The sequence below is a fragment of the Vanellus vanellus genome, assembly GCF_965231255.1.
Source record: "Vanellus vanellus genome assembly, chromosome: 1".
Classification (NCBI taxonomy): Eukaryota; Metazoa; Chordata; class Aves; order Charadriiformes; family Charadriidae; genus Vanellus; species Vanellus vanellus.
Window position 1 is genome coordinate 147,046,983 of NC_138905.1, and position 21,439 is coordinate 147,068,421.

General features: G+C 36.2%; 1 protein-coding gene across 3 annotated transcripts in view; it reads left to right on the top strand.

Moving 5' to 3' along the window:
• The window catches only part of HERC2 (HECT and RLD domain containing E3 ubiquitin protein ligase 2), a 120,784-nt gene that overhangs the window by 74,173 nt on the left and 25,172 nt on the right, over nucleotides 1-21,439 (top strand). For all 3 annotated transcript variants that reach the window (XM_082498302.1, XM_082498301.1, XM_082498300.1), the window contains 25 exons: nucleotides 261-366; nucleotides 527-618; nucleotides 1,201-1,376; nucleotides 1,888-1,999; nucleotides 4,363-4,444; nucleotides 4,574-4,717; nucleotides 5,283-5,373; nucleotides 6,869-7,046; nucleotides 7,353-7,434; nucleotides 7,516-7,687; nucleotides 9,646-9,790; nucleotides 10,494-10,719; nucleotides 11,616-11,787; nucleotides 12,357-12,543; nucleotides 13,315-13,455; nucleotides 13,823-14,014; nucleotides 15,392-15,545; nucleotides 16,237-16,344; nucleotides 17,490-17,621; nucleotides 18,128-18,286; nucleotides 18,378-18,496; nucleotides 18,883-19,008; nucleotides 19,951-20,106; nucleotides 20,254-20,369; nucleotides 20,496-20,694. In XM_082498302.1, the coding sequence (XP_082354428.1) occupies nucleotides 261-366; nucleotides 527-618; nucleotides 1,201-1,376; nucleotides 1,888-1,999; nucleotides 4,363-4,444; nucleotides 4,574-4,717; nucleotides 5,283-5,373; nucleotides 6,869-7,046; nucleotides 7,353-7,434; nucleotides 7,516-7,687; nucleotides 9,646-9,790; nucleotides 10,494-10,719; nucleotides 11,616-11,787; nucleotides 12,357-12,543; nucleotides 13,315-13,455; nucleotides 13,823-14,014; nucleotides 15,392-15,545; nucleotides 16,237-16,344; nucleotides 17,490-17,621; nucleotides 18,128-18,286; nucleotides 18,378-18,496; nucleotides 18,883-19,008; nucleotides 19,951-20,106; nucleotides 20,254-20,369; nucleotides 20,496-20,694 (3,567 nt within the window). The remainder of the gene's footprint in view (nucleotides 1-260; nucleotides 367-526; nucleotides 619-1,200; nucleotides 1,377-1,887; nucleotides 2,000-4,362; nucleotides 4,445-4,573; nucleotides 4,718-5,282; nucleotides 5,374-6,868; nucleotides 7,047-7,352; nucleotides 7,435-7,515; nucleotides 7,688-9,645; nucleotides 9,791-10,493; nucleotides 10,720-11,615; nucleotides 11,788-12,356; nucleotides 12,544-13,314; nucleotides 13,456-13,822; nucleotides 14,015-15,391; nucleotides 15,546-16,236; nucleotides 16,345-17,489; nucleotides 17,622-18,127; nucleotides 18,287-18,377; nucleotides 18,497-18,882; nucleotides 19,009-19,950; nucleotides 20,107-20,253; nucleotides 20,370-20,495; nucleotides 20,695-21,439) is intronic.

Here is a 21,439-nt window from a genome sequence, read left to right on the forward strand (position 1 = left end):
TTCTCAGTCTTCTCAATGGTGTTGCTCTTGGGTGAGATAAATCCTTTGCTGCAGTAGTTCATCTAGTATTTGGAGGCTGGACGGGTGAGAAGTACACAAGATTGTTTTCCTTTGGCCAGTTCCCATGCATTGCAGCTGTTGTGTACCATTCACAAATGTTTTTCATGCTTTCTTCAAAAACAGCACAGGTTCATTCTTGTTAACCATACGGTGGTCCTAACAATACTATCTGAAAATGAAATTCTCTGTGTTTCCCCTAGCACTGGATTCGCTTGGAGATTTTTCCAGATGTTCTTGTTCACAGACTGAAGATGATAGTGGACCCTGCAGACAGCAGTTACATGCCCTCTTTAGTTGTGGTTTCAGGTATGTGTATGTTCTCTGAGAAGTCTGAAAAATATTTTTGTATGTTCAACAGTAGGTGTCTGGTTTCAGTTAACGTAGTCATCTATTTAACATGCGTAGTGCCTGTTTATGAAACAAACACTATCTTAAAATGTTTTTCTTTCCACATTTTGTTTTCTAGGGGGGAATTCCTTAAATAACCTTATAGAGCTAAAGACAATCAATATAAATCCTACAGACACCACAGTGCCTCTTCTCAGTGATTGTACAGAAGTAAGTGAAGTTTATGTGAGAGTTACTCTTGTGTGCAACATAAAAGTATTTTGCTGCAAGAGATGGATGAAAAGCACTGTTATGATCATTAAAGTGTGGTATTTTACTTTTCCTCTAAATTAGCACTATTTATGGCAGTGTAGTAAAGCTAATTATCCTGATAAGTTTTACTGTAATCATAGTGTAACTCTATAATAGCCTTAGTAGTAAAGATGTTTTAGGGTTTTTGATGTAAATCAAGATAGCTATGAACCAAGAAAACAACCCAATAAACTTAAATTTGGGGATAATTTTGATGAGTGATAAAGCTTATTTTGGATAGTAGTTCTGATCTTTACCAGTAACAGCAGGAGGAATGCATAATAAATTTTTAGAATAGTAGAAGTGAAATAATTCTCAAATTAATTAGGCCATGTTTATCTTAAAGTATGAATTATGTGGGGCTGAAAAGCCAAATATTTAAAGTTACGAATTCATTTTGTTAAGGTAACAAAGTTAAGCAAAAGTTATAATTCTTTCCTATGTTTTATAAAGTTATATAGGAACCGAAAGATGGCAATTTAGTTTGTTTTTTTTTCTTAGTACCACAGGTATATTGAGATTGCAATCAAGCAGTGCAGAAGCTCTGGGATTGATTGCAAAATTCATGGCCTCAGCATACTGGGACGTATACGTGCAGAGGATGAAGATTTGGCTGCAGTCCCTTTCCTTGCTTCTGATAATGAGGAAGAGGATGACGATAAAGCTAACACTGGGAGGTAGGTAACGCCAGGGGGCAAGGGGGAAATGATGAAGAACCTTAGTGTCTATATATTCCGATCAGAAGATCATTGTAAGACGAGCAACTTAATTAGGGTGAATGATGGTAAAGAGAAATCAGTATCTTAGTTTGTCAGAATTGTAAGTAGGTCATCTATTGATAAATAACTTCAAGATTATCAGACTGGTAAGGTGGTAGCATTTTGTACAACTCTTCTGATTCTGCAGTATACTTGGAGTTGAAAACCTAGCTAAAAACTTAATGTGTTTCTATCTGATATGTGGTATGTGTATATTTACCACTGCCCAGCAAAACATTCTGGGATTTTTTTTTGTTGTTTGTTTTTATTTGTTACAGCCACCACTTAACTGTTGTAGTGTAGTGTACTCAGTAGTTTGAGTACTGAAACTGTTCCAAACTGTAAAATCAGTGAATACAGTTAAAAGAAGCTTATGCTATAGCATGCAGGTTGCTAAACTGACTTTGTTTTTTTTTCTCAATATGTTCAGTCTTGTTAGAAAGAAGGCAGCTGGGCTTGAATCGGCAGCTACAATAAGAACCAAAGTTTTTGTTTGGGGACTGAATGACAAAGACCAATTGGGAGGACTAAAAGGTTCCAAGGTATGTTTGTTATTTTCATACTTTAGTACAAAACAGATACAGCTAAAATTAAAATGTATGAGTCACACAACTCAAAATTAATTCAAATTTAATCAGAATTTCAAAGTTTATTATCAAAAGCTGTGAAGAATAGGTTTTAATGGCTTTTTACTGTTAAGACGTGTAGTTGTCTGCCTGGTGGAAAATTGGAGAAAATTTGCATTTTGGTTGTTACTCTGAAATCCAGTTTGATGATAGGGAACTAATTGTTCTAAAAATGTGTAGCACTCTATACATATTCTGTTACTTTTGAGTTTGCGTGCATGAAATTAAGATATTGGTGAACTTTTCTATGTATTACTTGTACCTGGAGCTGGTGGAGTAATCAGAAAAAAAAAAAGTTAAATTCTAATCTTTTGGTGTAACTTGATTACAATTCAGTGTAATTAGAGAGGGATTTTAGCCCTGTGTGCAGCCATTTATACATAATTTTTAATACAATGCAAGATGGGAAGTACATGGCAAATGTTTAATCAATTTAACATATTAATCTGAAAAGTATGTTGAGAGCATTTCTTTAATTTATGTTGTAAATAAAACATATACTATTGTATCTATAGAGTGCATTTCAAGAAACAGAAAGTTAATAGTTACTGTATTCACCATCCTGTATTTTATTGGTGCATAAAGCCATTAAGGCTTCAGTGCAGAAGTGCAGTTTTCAGTTCATTCTTGCTCCAGACGTGTTCAAGGCAGAATTGTGGCTCTGCTTGACTGAAGTGCTTCCCATCCACCTAGAAGAGGGGGGGAACTATAGGACAGTTAAATGGAAGAAATGAGGGGATAAACAAAAAATCAGATACCTCTATAAATATGAACTAATTCTGTAAAGATTTAACTTTTTTGAATGGAAAAAATGTGCTGACGTGAACTTACACGCTTTATCTTTGAGGTCTTAACAGTTATTAATATTATTAAATGCATAAATTGATTAATTAGGATATTGATTTAAAAACTAATTCAAGGCTTTTCAAATATCCTTCAAACTATTTTCCCCATACAGTGTCATGAAGAAGTCTGCTAGAAACTTTATATTCTTAAACACATAAAAACACATAACTAAATACCTACTTATACAAGGGGTTATGTCAGGTTTGAGTGCACGTTTATTTAAAACACCTGAAAAGAGATTGTTGATGTCTATTTATATATATATACATATATATATGCAGCTTGATCAAAGACGTCTTTGTAGTAATGGAGAAAACAGGTTTCCTGGTCTCTTTTTTTGGTCTCATCCTCGCCCCAAGCTGATCTCTTATCCAGATTGCTAAAGCATTTTTCTACTGAAAGTGGATCTAAAGTGTATTGGCTGACAATTTTCACAGAATCACAGAATGGTCAGGGTTGGAAGGGACCTCTGGAGATCATCTAGTCCAACCCCCCTGACGGAGCAGGGTCACCTACAGCAGGTTGCACAGGACAGCGTCCTGGCGGGTTTGGAATATCTCTAGCGTGGGAGACTCCACAACTTCTCTGGGCAGCCTGTGCCAGTGCTCTGCCACCCTCAAAGTAAAGAAGTTCCTCCTCATGTTAAGATGGAGCTTCCTATGTTCAAGTTTGTGCCCGTTACCTCTTGTCCTATCACTGGGCACCACTGAAAAAAGACTGTTCCCATCCCCCTGGCACTCTCCCTTTAAGTATTTATACGCATTGATAAGATCCCCCCTCAGTCGTCTTTTCTCTAGACTAAAAAGCCCCAAGTCCCTCAGCCTTTCCTCATAGGAGAGATGCTCCAATCCCCTAATCATCTTTGTAGCCCTTTGCTGGACCCTCTCCAGCAGTTCCCTGTCCTTCTTGAACTGGGAAGCCCAGAACTGAACACAATACTCCAGATGTGACCTCACCAGGGCAGAGTAGAGGTGGGAAGGATGACTTCACTCGACCTGCTGGCCACACTCTTTTTGATGCACCCCAGGATGCCATTGGCCTTCTTGGCCACCAGGGCACACTGCTGGCTCATGGTTTAACTAGGTTTTTTTTGGTGTTGTGCCTTTCTTCAAAACTGAGCTTGATTTTTCTCAAGAAAATTTTACTAAAAGGAAAATTCTTCTTTATATTGCACTTTTTCTTTTTTTTTCCCAGGTTTTGTGTTTATTTCAGTTTCAATATCAATGCTTTTTCTTGATTTTTATCTTTCGCCTGGTGTATATTAACTGGTATATGTGAAGTGCCTGAATAATATGGGGAATTTCATATATTTAAAAAAAGAAAAAAAGAGTACTTCTTAGATGAGCTGTTTTTAAGTGACAAACTAGTTATCCTTTTTAAAGTGTAAAACTCTGAAGTGTATTGTAATGATCTTTATTTCCTGTCTACTCTAGATAAAGGTCCCTTCCTTTTCTGAAACTCTATCTGCCTTGAATGTTGTACAAGTAGCTGGAGGATCCAAAAGTCTTTTTGCAGGTATAATATATAAACTTATATATTTATATAAATATAAGTTTAAAATAAATATAATTATTTAAGGTCAGAAGCCGATTTCCAGTTGTGAAACGTTAATGGTATTTCAAACTATTTTTTTTTTCATTTTAGTGACTGTAGAGGGTAAAGTATATGCCTGTGGAGAAGCCACAAATGGAAGGCTGGGTTTAGGAATATCCAGTGGAACTGTGCCTATTCCCCGCCAGATTACAGCTCTTAGTAACTATGTGGTAAAGAAGGTGGCTGTTCACTCAGGTACTGACTATTGCTATTCTTATGTACATAAACATAACATATTAAGCCTGAAAATAGTTGCTTTGCAATTTTATTGGGTGCTGTATATCTGATTTTTTTTTTTTTTTTAATAAATGCAGGTTATTAAATTCTGTGTGTTGCATAAAATGTCAGATTAAGTCTAATGGTTCTGTTATAATCCATGAATTTAGACCATACACAGTGTTTTACTTGCTGGAAGTTAAACTTGGTAACTTCTGAATACTTTTTCAGTCTAATCCAAATAAAGTGTTTTCATTTTTTATTATTGCTAAATGGTGGGTTTGGTTTTGTTTTTTTCTTGCAGCATTTAAAAGAGCTAATTGAGTATTTATTTCTTTTTTTTAATGGGCCGTGAAGCCTACGATCACAGAAGTTTTGTGTTTTAAATCACATAAAAACTCTGAAGAAAATAAGTAATATGTATTGGGTTGAAAGGTTCATACAGTTACATTGTAGAAGTACAGCAGTGTCAAATTTCTGAGATTTTTGCTAGACTTGCTGCTTGCTTGAAAGCTGGGAAATTTAAATTTGTTTATTCTTTTAGGTGGCCGGCATGCTATGGCATTAACTGTTGACGGAAAGGTATTTTCATGGGGTGAAGGAGATGATGGAAAACTTGGTCACTTCAGTCGAATGTAAGGATACCAAGTTTGTCTATATTTCAGTAAGAGAACATTTGTATTGCAAGTTATAACACAGCTGACCACCACTATTGACAATTACAGGATTTTTAATACAATGGGAATAAAAAATTGTGTTGTGAAAAGATTTTTTTTTTTTTTTTTTCAGCAGTGTACATCAATTTATGTTGCAGCATTTGTAGCAGTCTTCAGTCATTTATAAAGGTGGCATTCAATTAATGTAATACTTGGAAACATACTTGGAAACATACTTGGTGGATAAAGTATTTAATTGATATTAATATCAAAAGTATTTAATTGTATTTTTGAATGTCACTGGTGAAATGGCACACTTTTGGTCACAGAGTTTTTGGTTGCTTTTATAAGGCAAGGTTTACAGAGGTGCCTTGAGGTGTAAAACCACAGCCGTTTTCCATTCCTGAGCTGTAACAGTTCATAATGTAAGCCTCACAGAGGGCTGTAGCCCTTTCCTTTAGACTTCTATTCACGAACTTGTTTGCCAGAAATAAATTTTGTACACTTTTTTAGTAATACATAGCATAATCCTCCACAGGACAGCTTTGAGGAAAACTTGAATTCTCTCATGACTTTTCTTTGTATGCAACACAGAACAATGTTTTGAAGGGGGGGGGGGGAAACCTGATAAACATAGCCCATGGTGAAATCTTTTTTCCTTGTTCTGATATATTTTGAAGACCTGCTCAGAATACATAAAAAATGACAATGCCCAACTCAGGTGGTTAATATATGACAGCAAATAAATGTTCATAGTGGTATGTGTGTCAGATCAATGAAAAGGGAAGTCTTCATTAGAGCAGTATTGTTGTGTACTGTTCAACTGCCTCATGTTTTCTGTAATTTTGTTAAAAGTAAGACTTGGAATTTTCTGGAGGTCATACATAATTTTATAAAATCTTAATAGTGGCTCTGATACACAGTCAATACTGGAAAACCTTGAGTTGAAACTCTTCCCTGAATTCAGAGAATGTTGTAAACCATATGAATAGTAAACGTTTCCAGTACTCTCATGGAAGCCTAACAGTAAATTCCAGTTTTAATTTCTCTCTTCTGAAGAGCAAAGGTGGGATGGGAGTGTCATCTCTGAATCTTGCTCTCTCGCTCTGTGTCCACAGGGTGGAGAAATAATTACCTCTAATAAATCGCTCAACTTTGGGCAATGACAGAATAACATTTTTCACTTTGTATTATACACTCTTTAATTGATTCATCACTTTGGCTTTTTCATCTAAGTTTTGCAGCATGTATGTGAAATATTTCTTCAAATGAACTTTGAAGTACATTAAAATTGTGTAAACTTTAGATTTATGGTGCTACTAAAGAGTACATCTTGGAATCATAATGTTGCATCTTATTTTATCTTTAGGTCACAGTTAGTTATTTCACAAATTTTTTTGGATTATGAAGGTTGGAGTATATTGTGCAACTCTTTCATAACTAACACAATGAATTCTTTACTCATTTTCTCTAGGAACTGTGATAAACCCAGATTGATAGAAGCGTTGAAAACCAAACGCATCCGTGATATTGCTTGTGGCAGTTCCCACAGTGCTGCCATTACCTCTAGTGGTGAACTGTATACATGGGGTCTTGGCGAATATGGAAGGCTGGGACATGGAGATAATACCACACAGCTGAAGCCTAAGATGGTAAAATAAACGTTTCTTGTCTCTGGTGAAATGCAAGTATGTGTGTTTAATAAATGAGAAAGCTAAAGTAAAGCCCCAAACCAGTGTCTTTGAACATGCGTGTCCTGCTTTGATACATAGCTGAAAGCTACTATAGTCATTGAGAGATGTTGGATCCTAAGTGAGCAAGGCTTGAAAATCCTTTGCTAAATGGCATACTCAGGCTGGGCACAATGAAGATGATCAGTCATAAGAGCTTGAAAATGTCTGTAAGGTTTTAAAAAAGGATTTCTTTGAAACGCCGTGCTTGCTTTTTCTGTTTTTTAGGTAAAAGTACTCCTTGGCCACAGAGTCATTCAGGTTGCTTGTGGAAGCAGAGATGCTCAGACTCTTGCTTTGACAGATGAAGGTAGGAATATCTTGTCCAGAAGCTTTCTAACACATAGGAATACTGTGGTCATTGTTTGACCTGCAGTTTTCTGTTTGTTAGGTTTGGTGTTTTCTTGGGGTGATGGCGATTTTGGAAAACTGGGCCGAGGAGGAAGTGAAGGGTGCAACATTCCTCAGAACATTGAAAGACTGAACGGCCAAGGCGTTTGTCAGATTGAGTGTGGTGCACAGTTCTCATTGGCACTGACCAAGTCAGGAGTGGTATGGACATGGTATGTTACATTTGCCAGAAAGTTTTAACAAAGCAATTGCGAAGTACACGTTGTATTTATTGCTATTTGACTGTCTTAACTCCATCTGTGCCTTATCTGTGTGCTTTGCTTTTAAATTGGCAGCTCTTCGAGAAAAGCTGTGATCTGTTCAATTACTCTAACACTGTCTTGTAGCATGCTCAGCTGTGTATTGTACTCTGTTAGGATGCCTGGGTCTTACAGAATTAGTGGAGGAAGGGGAAGATTGTTCCCTCTCTTGGGAGCAAGAGAGTGTGTAAAGGAACGTTAATTCAAGACTTCTAAGCGGACCAGGAAGAAGGGAAACAAGAGAATTGTAGTTTGGAGTATGTAGCCTACAGCTAAAGCAGAGACTGAGAGAGTAAGGATGTAGTAGAGTAAGGAAGTAAGCTGAAGTTCAGGGGGGATAGGAAGAACTTCCTTGGAAACACAGGGTCTCTGCAGAGCTCATTGCTGCTCAGAAGGCCACTGAGTTGTCAGTAATGATGCCTCGAAGCAAGAATTGGTATGAGATGATCACTGAGAGTTATTCAGAAACCGTTTTTATTTTTCCTCTATTTGCTTGCTTCTGCTTTGTTTTCAACACAAACCTGGATTTTGAGTTTATAAACCTTTCTGTAAAATTTGAGAGCTTACTGTATGGCAGATCAACTTCAGAGCTCTAACCAGATCAGGGTTTTACCCCATCATCCTGTAATTAGACTATGACCTGTTTGATGTATATCAAACCTAAAGAGACTTAAAATGGTCATTTTTGGTTTGTTATTTGTTAGCAATTAGTGATTGATATGAAGAGAAAACCACAAAACTTCCATCTCTAGAAGTTACTTCTATTCTTAAAAGGGAGACAAGCTTTTAGCAGAGATGTCATTTCTCATAGTGGCCACTGGAAACAGTATTTGTCTCTCTCATTTCCTCCCCTCTTTTAAATCTGTTTTTGGTAGTGATGAGTAAAAGGAAAGGGAATTTGGCAGTCTTTAAGAACTCTGCAAAATTATTTTTCATTCCTTCCCACAGCTTGTCTTAACGCTTTTATGTCTAGTCATAAAATCTACAGCTATTTCATGACATTACAGGACTGAGAGGAGACTTTTTGAGTCTGTTTCAGCTGTGCATGTCTGCATTTCAGGATGGCTGAGCTGCTTCTAAACTTCTACTCTTATCTTCTTCAATTTGTACTAATTTGAGGGAAAAATCACAACTTCTGTGTTATAACTTTAGGTAGGCAACAATACTATATATCATATTCACCTCCAGCATACTGTAACCTTTCTTGAGGAAAAATTGGTCTTGGTGGTGAGCAGCAGAACTGAGTGAACAGTTACTAAAAAAACAGTGGAAGAAATCTCAGGGTTTTTTTTCTTCTTTACTGACGTTGTTAGAGGCATTTTAAGGTGTTTACTTTTACATATGGTATGTTTTTGGTGCAGTTTGTATAGGACAATTTTAGAAGAATTTAAATTATGGAGGCTTGAGAACCTATACCGAGGCTTGCAACAGTGTGAAAAAACTCAATTCTGAAAACATGTTAGCTACCATGGGTTGTTTTTCATGTGGGCATACTTCTCAAAGGGGCTGTTATTATTAGGTTTATCCTCAGTAGTATAGACCTGTCTAAGTCTATCAAAACATCAATTTTGTAAGTATTTATAATTGCAATGTTTCTGCAACAGCAGAAATTCAATGTAATCACAGTTGCACTACATACAAAAAATAGTCATAATGATGCCTGTTCTATACTGAGGTGAAAAGTTAGAGTTGTAGAACTGCAGTTATCCTCATTTTTAGGCCTTTGTGGTTCAGATTTGAAGAATTTGCTAGTTGGTGCTTGTGTTTAATCCCAGTGATAAATGAATTCTTTTGATTTGGAAAGCTGCATTGACAGACGAATGTGTAAACAATGTAATTGTTTTGAATTTTACTTTTACTGTCTGTTGCAGGGGTAAGGGCGACTACTTCAGGCTAGGCCATGGCACAGATGTACATGTACGAAAGCCACAAGTTGTGGAAGGACTGAGGGGTAAAAAGATCGTGCATGTGGCTGTAGGCGCACTCCATTGTCTAGCGGTTACTGACACTGGACAGGTACTTTATGCATCACCCTTCTTTCCCTTTTTTCCTTGGTCCAGAAAGCAATAAACTAAACTGTTGAGGAAGAAGAGTGTAATAGCATCAGTGCTGATTAGGGGGAATAAAATTTTCTAATGATATCCGTTTGCTTATTAAAGTCCTGAATAAATACAAGCATGATTGTAATTTAAAATTTACTAGCTTTCATATTATTATTGGAGTTTAAATGTTGTTGTCATAGTAGCTTTTGTAATATCTTCCTAGTTTATGTATTATCTCATGATCAGTTTTCTGCTTCTCACTCTTGAAATGCAGAAGCAGTCATTGTATGCTGGACAGATTTTTCTGCTGTGATCCAGCATTATCATTATCATAGTATTGATTCAGATCCCCAGTGTAGTTACTATGCAATTAATTCTTCTAACTTATGGTTCACTATGAACATTGACTAATTTATGAATCAACTGATGATTTATGAATTGGCAATAATTTATGAATCATCGGATGAAGTGCTGCTTTGATTATTTTTTTTTTTTATTAATGTATGATAGTGCCCACATTCTTAAGGAGGCGGGGGGGGAATCTCAGCAATAGGTTCTCTAAAGTTTCCTAGATTAATAATACAAATCACTAATATTCCTCTGTAGGAATTTTTAAGAAAACAATCAAATGAGGCAACCAGTGCAGTAAAGTAATATGTGGAAATGTTTATTGGCAGGTTTATGCTTGGGGGGACAATGACCATGGGCAGCAAGGCAATGGAACTACTACAGTCAATAGAAAGCCCACTCTTGTCCAGGGCTTGGAAGGCCAGAAAATCACACGGGTTGCTTGTGGGTCTTCCCACAGTGTAGCGTGGACAACAGTGGATGTAGCTACACCATCTGTTCATGAACCAGTACTTTTCCAGACAGCGAGGGACCCTTTAGGTGCTTCTTATCTTGGTTGGTATTTTTTTTTGCCTTATGTTATAATGCCATTGGAAAGTTAGTTGTGTGTGTGGTTTAACAGGTGGCAAAATAAAGCAAAAAGAAAACTGTCTTTTAAAAATACACCACAAAACAACAACAAAAACCCCATAGATACCACTAAAAAAAAAAAAGAAACCAACAAAACCCCTTCCTGAAAGTGGAAGTTGTAAAGGACTTGTTCAGAAGTAGCATTGGTTTGAACTTTTGCCATTGTTCAGGAAATTGAAATGCAACGTGCTTTATCAAAGGCCCCAAAGACTTTGTCTTTAACAGGGGCTAGAGCTTTATTGAGGTAATGGTAGATGGATGGTAGATACTGGTCTTCTTACTTGTTACCTCTTGCTATAATTCTTGATGCTACTGTTACCTTTTGTTTCTAAGGTAGGTGGCTTAAGAATTAGGAAGGCAAAACATCAGTGTTTTGTGTTGAATATAAAAGCACCAAATATTTTGCTAATTAAGCTTTTTCATGAACAAGGCAATGTATTTAAGAGTGAGCAAGAATTACATATATAGAATATTCAATTAGTATTTTTAAGAGTACATAATAAATATTCGTGCTATTTGAGAAATTTCTGTTTCAGTAAAACCTGTTTTAGATGCTCATCACCAAAATATTTATATCTGTATTACCTTAATCTTCATGAATAAGTAACAAGGTGGAACACTATTTAATGAAAGCCCTTGCTGCAAAGCCCCAGTATTGCCTTTAACGTTGTAACTGTAGACGCTGCAGCTTAAGAATCTACTGTAGAGTTAATTTTACAGTCATCTTTCTGACGTAACAAGAAATCAAATAAATCAGTTCCAGTTATGTATTACACCATTAAAAAAATGCTCACCTTCTCTTTTTTTTCCCCTCATTCCAGGTGTTCCTTCAGATGCAGATTCTTCTGCTGCCAGTAACAAAATCAGTGGGGCAAACAGTTCCAAGCCGAATCGCCCTTCCCTTGCTAAGATTCTCCTATCGCTTGATGGGAATGTTGCCAAACAGCAGGCATTATCTCATATACTGATGGCGTTACAAATAATGTATGCCAGGTAGGCGTGCAAACACTTTTGTCTGTTGCAGAGCAAAAGTTGAGAGAGCTTACCATCTGTTAGGGTCTCTTGAGTCAGGTATAAATTATTTCACAAGTTTGGACTCCTCAGTTTAGGCCTAATCTTCATTTAAATTATCTTTTGACATTGATGTTAGCTTTATGCTGTTATGTTTTCTTTACAATAAGTAGTTCCCAGTGCCTGGAGAGAAAAATACTTATTTAGGTATGTTGAAGTAAATCATGGTAGATGATGTGGAGGAAGCAGGTGGGGGGCAGACTGGAAAGAACAATAAAACTTTACAGTGCCCTTCTTGTTGTTGTTAGAGAACAGAGTATTTGTGCTAAAATTTATAAAGAGGAACTCGTGAAATAGTGGCCTTAAATTATTTAAGTATTAAATACTTAAAGTATTTAAGCATCAGGTCCAAAGGAGAATGGTGTTAAACTACTCTCCAAATTCCAGAGCTTGGAAACCTTTCCTTATTTTACTAAGATAACATATTTTTTTTCTACGTTCAACCAGGGAGTATAATGAGGTTTATGTTAATCTGTCCTAAATGATTTCAGGGATGCAGTTGTTGGAGCATTGATGCCTGCAAGTATGATTGCACCAGTGGAATGTCCCTCTTCATCACCAGCCCCGCCATCAGATGCTACTTCTACAGGAAGCCCTGCAAATGGAGATGAATGCATGCTTGTAGGAGATATAGAAGAGAGGCTGAGCCCAAACCCATGGCAGGACAGGAGAGGGGAGGTGAAGTGTCAAATGAATTTTTCCAACAGCGTTTAACAGTAAAGCTGAAAAATACTGTCTCGTTTAGTTTGATAATAGCAGAGATTAAATAGTTCTTTTGTGCTCTAATTTCTGGAGTGGGTACTCTATGTACGTCAGATTTGGGACACCTAAAATTTTAATGTGAAATCAATTTAGAACTTTCAGAATGCACTATGTCATTTAAATGCGCTTGTGATGATTTCTAGTAGTATTTTGGAGTTAACATGAAAATATTAACCATTTTACCAGATATCAAATTCATTTTACAGGAGTGACCATTAAAACATAAAAAAAAGTCAAGACTAAGAGAAACTTTGACAATTATTTAATGAAATGTAATTGTAAACTTATATCAACTAATGTAGAAGGAGTGTCTGAACGGAATTCTATGCTGTTGATTCCCAACAGAAGCAGAAGAAAGAAAAAGCTGGCTACTGAAGAGATCTTTTTCCTTTTACAAACTATTAATTTGACATGCATTGTCTTCTACATTGTAGACTTTTCTGCAGGCAGTGATGTTTTATTGTATCTTTTTGTAGCAGCTGGCATTGAGGGGGGTGCTGACTGGTTTGCCTTGCTAGGAACTTAAAACAGAACCTAAAAATACAGGGAGTGAATCTGCTGGGTTTGAATTTATGGCTGTTTTTAAATTGTTGCTGTCTTTGAACGTAAGTCTTTCTAATAAATAATTAGACTTAAAGGTTTTACGGTATCTTTCAGCTTTTGTTAGTTAGTATTTCTTTTGGCTAGGTTGTTTCTTCAGAAGATGCTGTGACACCTTCTGCTGTAACTCCCTCAGCTGCTGCTGCCTCTTCCCGTCCTTTCATTCCAGTCACAGATGATCCTGGAGCTGCCAGTATCATTGCAGAAACCATGACAAAAACCAAAGAAGTAATGTTGTCAATACCTTCCTTAAAACTTAAGTCCTTACTGTGCTTTTATAGAATCGTATCAAGTAGTTTTGCTTTTTTTGGTGCTTTTAAAGTTGTTCTATAAATGACTGCATTTTTAAAATCTATCCAAAGACAGAGGGATTTTTTTTTTTTTTATCTGAAGTTAAAGGAGGTTAGCTTTGGGAACGCTTTTTCACTTGAGACATGGGTTTAACAGTAGGTTAATTTTGGGCCCATATAATCCCGGATTTACGAATTGTGTTTTAGACTACCTTTAAACTTTTTCAGACATGTTAAGTTGTTCGGATTTGGTGGGGTACTTCTTTCATCTTCACTGTCTAAATATTTCTGCATTTTTTTTGTAGGATGTAGAAAGTCAAAGTAAAGTGTCTGGCCCAGAACCGCAGTACTTGGATGAGTTTACGAGTCTCTTAGTACCAGATGACACACGAGTCATGGTTGACCTGCTAAAGCTTGCTGTGTCCAGCCGAGCAGGTGAAAAGGGAAGAGATGTTCTTTCGGCTGTGCTGTCTGGTATGGGCACAGCTTACCCACAGGTCAGGTTTTATTTCTGTTGCATTTTAACTATGTCCTTTTTATTAGTAGCCTGCTAGAATATTTTTTAGTATTTGAATTGCAGTTGAACATACTGAGAAAACTTGTGAACATGAACATTTGAGTTGAACTTAAATACATGTGAACTTTAATGATTTTAATGGAAATGTTACACGAGTATATGCATGTGCTACAAATGTTAGTAATAGACTATTTCCTCGATTTGTCATGCTGCAATTGGACAGTAAAATAAAAGCTTAATGAACCTTATTTATGTACCAGACAAGGGCCTGTGGTTACTGGAATGAAGCTGATTTACCATGTCCTATTTCCTGGATCTGTGGAATGTTAGTTTAAAAAAAAGTCCATATTGGTTTTGTTTTGCATCTGAGTTTATTTCTCAAATTGATACAGTCATTATTGCTACCTAAAAAATGATGTTAGTATATCGTTAATGATATAGTAATTCTTAATCTTTAAGATTACTTTTGATCCATTGAAGTTTCTAACTACAAAGTTTCCATGGGTGTGGATTTTTTTGGGACAACTGACAGATTTAATAAATGCTGTAATATTGGATACCAGCAGTTATATGAAAGAATGTAACAAATCATAAATTATTTATAGAATATCTGCTAACGGTAATGGACTGAAAGTTGTTTAATGTTTATTGTAACTTTACCCTTCAGATATTTGTTCCTAATGAGTAATAATGGATTACTTTTAAGATACTCATATGATGTAGTTAATTTGTGGCTTTGCACTGCTTAAAGACTGATTTGAAACATCAGAAGTGATTATACAAAGCTGATTTTTGTATTATTTTATTAAACTTGGCTTCACTAACCAAAAAGGTGAATAAGGACTTTGCTAAAGAGTGTGCATTGAAATGAGAGAAATTTTATTTATTTATTAATGGTATAAATAACAAGACAGCTTCAGTTTTAAACAATGAAATCTCGTGGTATCCCTGTCCGAGTAAACTAGGATTGTGGGAGAGCCTAACTGATGCCATTCATGTAGAAGCAATTGAGTGGTATTTCTCAAACTGTATTGTTTTGGTTTTTTTTTTTGTCCCTATCTCCTTGCCTCCCCTTCCCCCCAAAATTTTCAGTGATCAGCTACATGTACCCATGTTCTGGATTTGTGTTGTCATTTACTTACTGGAAACTTACGTTGTTTGGGTTGTAGTTTTAGGAATTTTTTTGGCTTTAACACCACCAAAAAGAGTATTTTTGAATTAATATGGTGGTTTATGAATCAGAATTCAGAAGACAAGTGGTTTATTTATTTTAAATTTGGAAAGAATGGTAGTTGGCTTAGATTTCTTGGACTAATCAAACTTACTTTTCATAAAGTATATATTTTTCTTTTCTTAGGTTGCTGATATGTTGTTGGAGCTATGTGTTACTGAACTAGAAGACGTGGCAACTGATTCACAAAGTGGTCGCCTCTCTTCGCAACCAGTTGTGGTAGAAAGCAGCCATCCATATACTGATGATACATCTTCTAGTGGGACGGTTAAAATACCAGGTATAGAATTCTTAGGGTTACATTACTAAAATTTGGTTAACTTCAAGCCTGCGTGTATAAATTCTTTTCTTAGCTTGCAAAAATGTGTATTGAACTTCTAAAGCCATGTTATGTATCTTGTCGCTGTAATAAAGTATTTCTTAAAGCACATACTGCATGAACATCCCGGTCCTGTGAATTACGCATTTTTGGGTTCACTGGCTGTGTTTGCAGCTGTATACCACTGCTTTTTTCTGTTCAGTTACAAAGCTGAGGAGGACTGCGTCTTTTTCAGGGTCTTCAATTGAACGCTTATCTTCTAGTCTTGAGCATTAGGGAAATACTTTTTTGTTTTAATGCTGTCTTTTCATTTAGTGCTTCCTTCAGTATGTTATCTAGTACTTATCAAAAGGTACAGGCAACAAAGTGCGATTTGCCTTAACAGTAAATAGATACTTTTTGTCTGTTGCAACTTTAGTTTGGAATGTTCTATCCACTAGCCCCTACGCATGTAAGCTTGCTATGTTGTAAACCTTTCAAAGAGAAGAAAATACAGACTAATAAGGTCATTAAACCAAAGGAAGTTGTTTTTTGTTGTGCTCTATATCTTTTAAACAACTGGGCTTGATTTCATGTGGATCTCTAAAATACTGCATTTGTTCATGGTATTGATTGCTCTGTAGAAATGTGTAAACTCTTTGTTGCTGTTTAGGTGCTGAGGGACTGAGGGTAGAATTTGATCGCCAGTGTTCTACAGAGCGGCGTCATGATCCACTCACCATAATGGATGGTGTCAACAGAATTGTTTCCGTCCGATCAGGTTATGACAACTAGCGCTTTTCAAAAATGTCTTTTGTGATTTGCTGTTAAACGCTGAATGAGATGTATCGCTGCCTATTGACTGACTTATTGTGAGGGATATGCCAATAAAAAAAGAGGAAAACCTATGTAAACTGATATTCTGTTCTAAACTAAAAAATATATAAGATCTAGACAGACAAGTAAGAGTGATTTTGCATCTTTGAATAGATAGAATCTCTCAGAAGGGCATTTTGTCATGCTCTTCCTAACAGCAGCTAGAGTGTAAAAAAAGAAAAAAAAAAAAAAAAATTGGTGTTTAGCACCCTTGCCAACATGTGTGAGTTTCTGTAAAATCAAAGTATATTTTAACAAATTGGAACACAATTGGAAAAGGATACTTCTTTTGTTAGCTTTTTTTCATTTTCAAGTAATACTTACAGAAACTTGAGTCAAGATGAATGCTCTTCTGCTGTCGAATGCCTGAAATAATATGTAGGCTCTTTCGGTTTTCTGCTCTGGCCTATGTATGTGACACTATGTGAACTCTTCACATCTTTTATCCTATTATCTCTGATTTAATTTTTAAGCACTATTAATTTGCAGTAGGTTTTAGAGTAATATTTTTAATCTTATCGAATTTTATGTTGAACCTACTCATATGTTACATCATGTGTAAGGATCTCGGTAGTTACTGCCTGTGCTTAACACTTCTGGGCAGTCATGATGTGTGCTTTTACTGGTGACCCATTTTTCCCCAATTTCAGATGCACATGTGTTTCATTACTGAGGTATTTCTGATTGGATTCCTGGTTGTAAAGCTTAATTTAGTGTATGTGGTGGTGAATTTTTTTGTAATATGAAAGGATAATTTTAAAATAGGACAACGGATTTCAGTAAGATCTCATAATTGTCTTTTGAATGCGGTATTAAAAGTACTGAGAAGATCTGTTAGCAGTGCTAACTGAACTGTTTGACTTAAATTTTGTTAATGTAACATCTTTATAGTTATGTTCATGTGCTTCGCATAGCTTGCTTTCTTTTTCTTGGAAGCATTTATGTGATGTTGATAATATATAAACATGGAGTGAAGTTGCTGTCGATAAGTGGCTTGCACATTGGCTCAGACAGTATAGTTGAATATGTTTATAATGTGCACTGTAACAGGTCGTGAGTGGTCAGATTGGTCTAGTGAATTGCGAATTCCAGGGGATGAACTAAAGTGGAAGTTCATCAGCGATGGCTCTGTGAATGGATGGGGATGGCGATTCACTGTTTACCCTATCATGCCAGCTGCAGGTAGGATATCATATATCATGTTTACAGAAGGGAGAGGGGGTAGATTTATTTGTCTGTTTTGTACAGTTGCATTTATTGCATGGTATTTACATGCCAAAGTTCAATAATTCATTTACATTCATACTAAGAAAACATTTTCGTTCATATTTAGGAAACATTTTCAACAAAGTCCTGAGAGGTACACTTGTACATAGGGAAGAGATGAGAAATATTTTGTAATCACTCTAGTCTGCCTCTTCATCAGTGAAGAGAGATTACTTTTGAGGCACAGTTCATCTGAAATTTTTAATGCATTTGTTTTGGAATTAGTTGAATTATGTCATGAAAGTGCCTCTTTCTTCCAGTCCCTTCAAAGGGAGGTGGAACGGACCAACTGAGATGCGGACTGGCACTCTAGACTGCTGTGTTTGGTCAGCTAAATCCTCCCAATGTCTATTCTTATTTCAGTCTGAGAACAGATCTTCTTTACCTTTTTTTGTTTGTTTGTTTGGTTTTGCTTCTTGCAGGCCCTAAAGACCTTCTCTCAGATCGTTGCATTCTTTCATGTCCCTCAATGGATTTGGTTACATGTTTGTTGGATTTTCGCTTAAATTTTGCTTCCAACAGGAGTATAGTTCCTCGCTTGGCAGCTTCTCTTGCAGCTTGTGCTCAACTGAGTGCCTTAGGTAGGTGTAGTCTTAAAATTAGTTCTATCTGTTTGAAGCCAAAATGATTGTTTTAAGTAATTGTGTTCTTTGCGTGCTTATGTTTCCTTAGCTGCTGGCCACAGAATGTGGGCTTTGCAGAGACTACGGAAACTGCTCACAACAGAGTTTGGCCAGTCTATTAACATCAACCGGATTCTAGGGGATAATGACGGGGAAACACGAGCTTTGGTAAGAAGTCAGTGATGCTCTCCTCTTCACGTTTTTCACATTAAGATTTATGTGAAGCATTGAAATGCTAGCCCTGATGTACATTTTTGTTGTTAATGGCAAAATAGGAAATGTGCAAACGAATAGCCTTCTTGCACAGGTCTGCAAGTCTGTAAAGGTACTCCATTTTAGAAACAAATGGCTAATCCAATACTGTTATAGGTATGGTATAGGAATTGCCAAAAAGTGACAGAAATATTTTTGTATTACGAAAAGGATGGAAATGATACTTCACATAGCTAGCTGTAGTTTGGGAAGTTATTAAGGTTTTGTCATGGTTATGTAAATAATGTACTTTTTGTAATGCATACAGTCAGACTAACTTTCTAGTTCTGTGGTTTCTCTAGAGTTTTACAGGGAGTGCATTAGCTGCTTTGGTTAAAGGTCTTCCAGAAGCCTTGCAGCGACAGTTTGACTATGAAGACCCCATTGTGAGAGGTGGCAAACAATTACTCCACAGCCCTTTCTTTAAGGTAATGGGGTACAATCGGTAAAGAATTCATTAGTATAGTTCTGGACTTTTTGTGAGACGTGGTAAGCTCACCTAATCCTATATCAGAAACATTTTCTGACAAAATCAGAATGCTACTTCTAAAAGAAGAATAAACTAAACAAATACAGAGTAAGGATTACCTAGCTAGGCAGAGGTAGGTAGGTTAGAAAAATATCTTGGAAGTACAGTAGACTACACTTTTTGGTAAGTGATTTCTGAGTTGTCCTAATAGGAGTGTTGTATACTTTTATTTATTTATTTAAATACTCTGAAGGTTTTGTTTACATCTAGTTGGAACTAGTAAGAATGCCTTAAAAGGAAGGCTATTTGGTTTTGGACCATGTACTTCAAAGTAAAAGCAAACAACCTGAGGAAGTCTAGAGAAGAGGAACAAGAATAAAAGGCTGAAAAAGCCTCCCATGTACTAGAAGTTAAACTAAGAGGACTTATTTATCTTAAGGAAAAGAAATTCTTAAAATATGTAAAAGCTTATACAGGGAAGAACTAATCCATTTTTCACAATCTTCATCAGTAAAATTGATTTGAAATTCAATCAAATTGAAAATAAATTGAAAATTGATTTAATTGTAGGAAGGCGACTTAGTTTAGAAATGGAAGGTAAAAAATTCAGCACATGGTATTTGATATAGAAAAGTTAATTAATCTAGGAGTGTTTTTCATAGAGGGTTTGTGAAAATTTCTGGATTGGAAGAGGAAATTCGGTACATAACCAGGTAAGATAGTGTGGGTACACATCAATGAGGGTAATGAAGATGGCTCTTAATGTCCTTTGCACTTCACATGTCTTTAAGACTGTGTTCAGGCCCTACTGGTCTATAAGCTATTCAACTACGTCAAATGCGTATTACTTTTTATTACACGTTTTTGATAGATCTCTAAAATGTTGTTTGATTGTCTGTAGGTGCTTGTGGCGCTTGCCTGTGATCTAGAGTTGGACACTCTCCCTTGCTGTGCAGAGACACACAAATGGGCCTGGTTCAGGAGATACTGTATGGCATCCAGGGTTGCTGTGGCTCTTGATAAAAGGACACCATTACCTCGTCTTTTCCTTGATGAGGTACTGCAGGAACATTTTAAATGGTTCATGGAACGTATGGAAGTGTTTAATTAAAAAAGATATACTGAATTTGAAGTATTTTATGTCAACTGTGACAGAAGTAACCGATAGTTTAAATAATGTTGTTTCATCCAAAATATTTTTCAGGTGGCAAAAAAAATCCGAGAATTAATGGCAGATAATGAAAATATGGATGTTCTTCATGAGTGCCATGATGTCTTTAAGAGAGAACAGGATGAGCAGCTTGTCCAGTGGATGAATAGGTTATTTCTTTCAGCTGTCATTGGTTTAGTCTTGTGATGCTTCATTGTTGTACAATGATAAACCGAGCTTTTAAAAAGTCACAAAAAAGTGCTTTTAAAGTTTTGTTTGTTTTGCATTTTCTGCAGACGACCCGATGATTGGACACTTTCAGCTGGAGGCAGTGGAACTATTTATGGTTGGGGTCATAATCACAGAGGACAACTTGGTGGGATTGAAGGGGCAAAAGTCAAAGTCCCAACTCCATGTGAAGCTCTTGCTACCCTTAGACCGGTGCAGTTAATTGGTGGTGAACAGACTCTGTTTGCAGTGACTGCTGATGGGAAAGTAAGGACACAACAAATGATTTTTTGTTAGAGTGCCTTGAAAAATTTCATCCTCAGTCAGAATGGGTTTGGCTAAATAAAAAATAATGTGCATAGCACAGATTTTTTTTTTTTTTTTTAAAGAAACTGAACTGTACCAACTGCTCCAGTGCAATCTAGGAATTCAGTGTACTACAGCATTAAATGCGTGAAACAAGACATGTGTCTTAGTTTTCGATTCAAAACTCTGATCAGATTTTGGAAAACAAAACTGAATACAAGGAATGTGCTGAGAGTCCCATAAAACAGGACAGACAGTAAAATGTGATGGTGATTCTGTGTCTCTGACAGGGGAGAGGTGTAATTGGAATCTGAGATTTTTCACAGCTGGCTAAATGCCTGTAACTTAGATATTGCAGGATCTAATTAGCAGATGCTTAAATCCTGATTAAAAAGGAGGACCATGCAGAGATTTAGTGTAAGGTATAGAAGATAAAAATAAGTTCATGAAATTGAAAAAGTCTTCATTTTGATACAGATGGCAGCTTTTTCTTAAGGATTCGATCGAGAAATTTAGCTAGAGCTTTGTGTAACAGTTACATTTATCTAGTGAAATACTGTAATGATTCTGTCCTCAGTAGTCAGTATCATCCTTATTAATGATTCACAGAAGTATAAGGGACAGAATAATGACATTACTTTACATCATTCTTTTGAGCGACATTACTTTCAGATGGAGAAAAAGAGTGAAAAGCAGTACTTAAAAC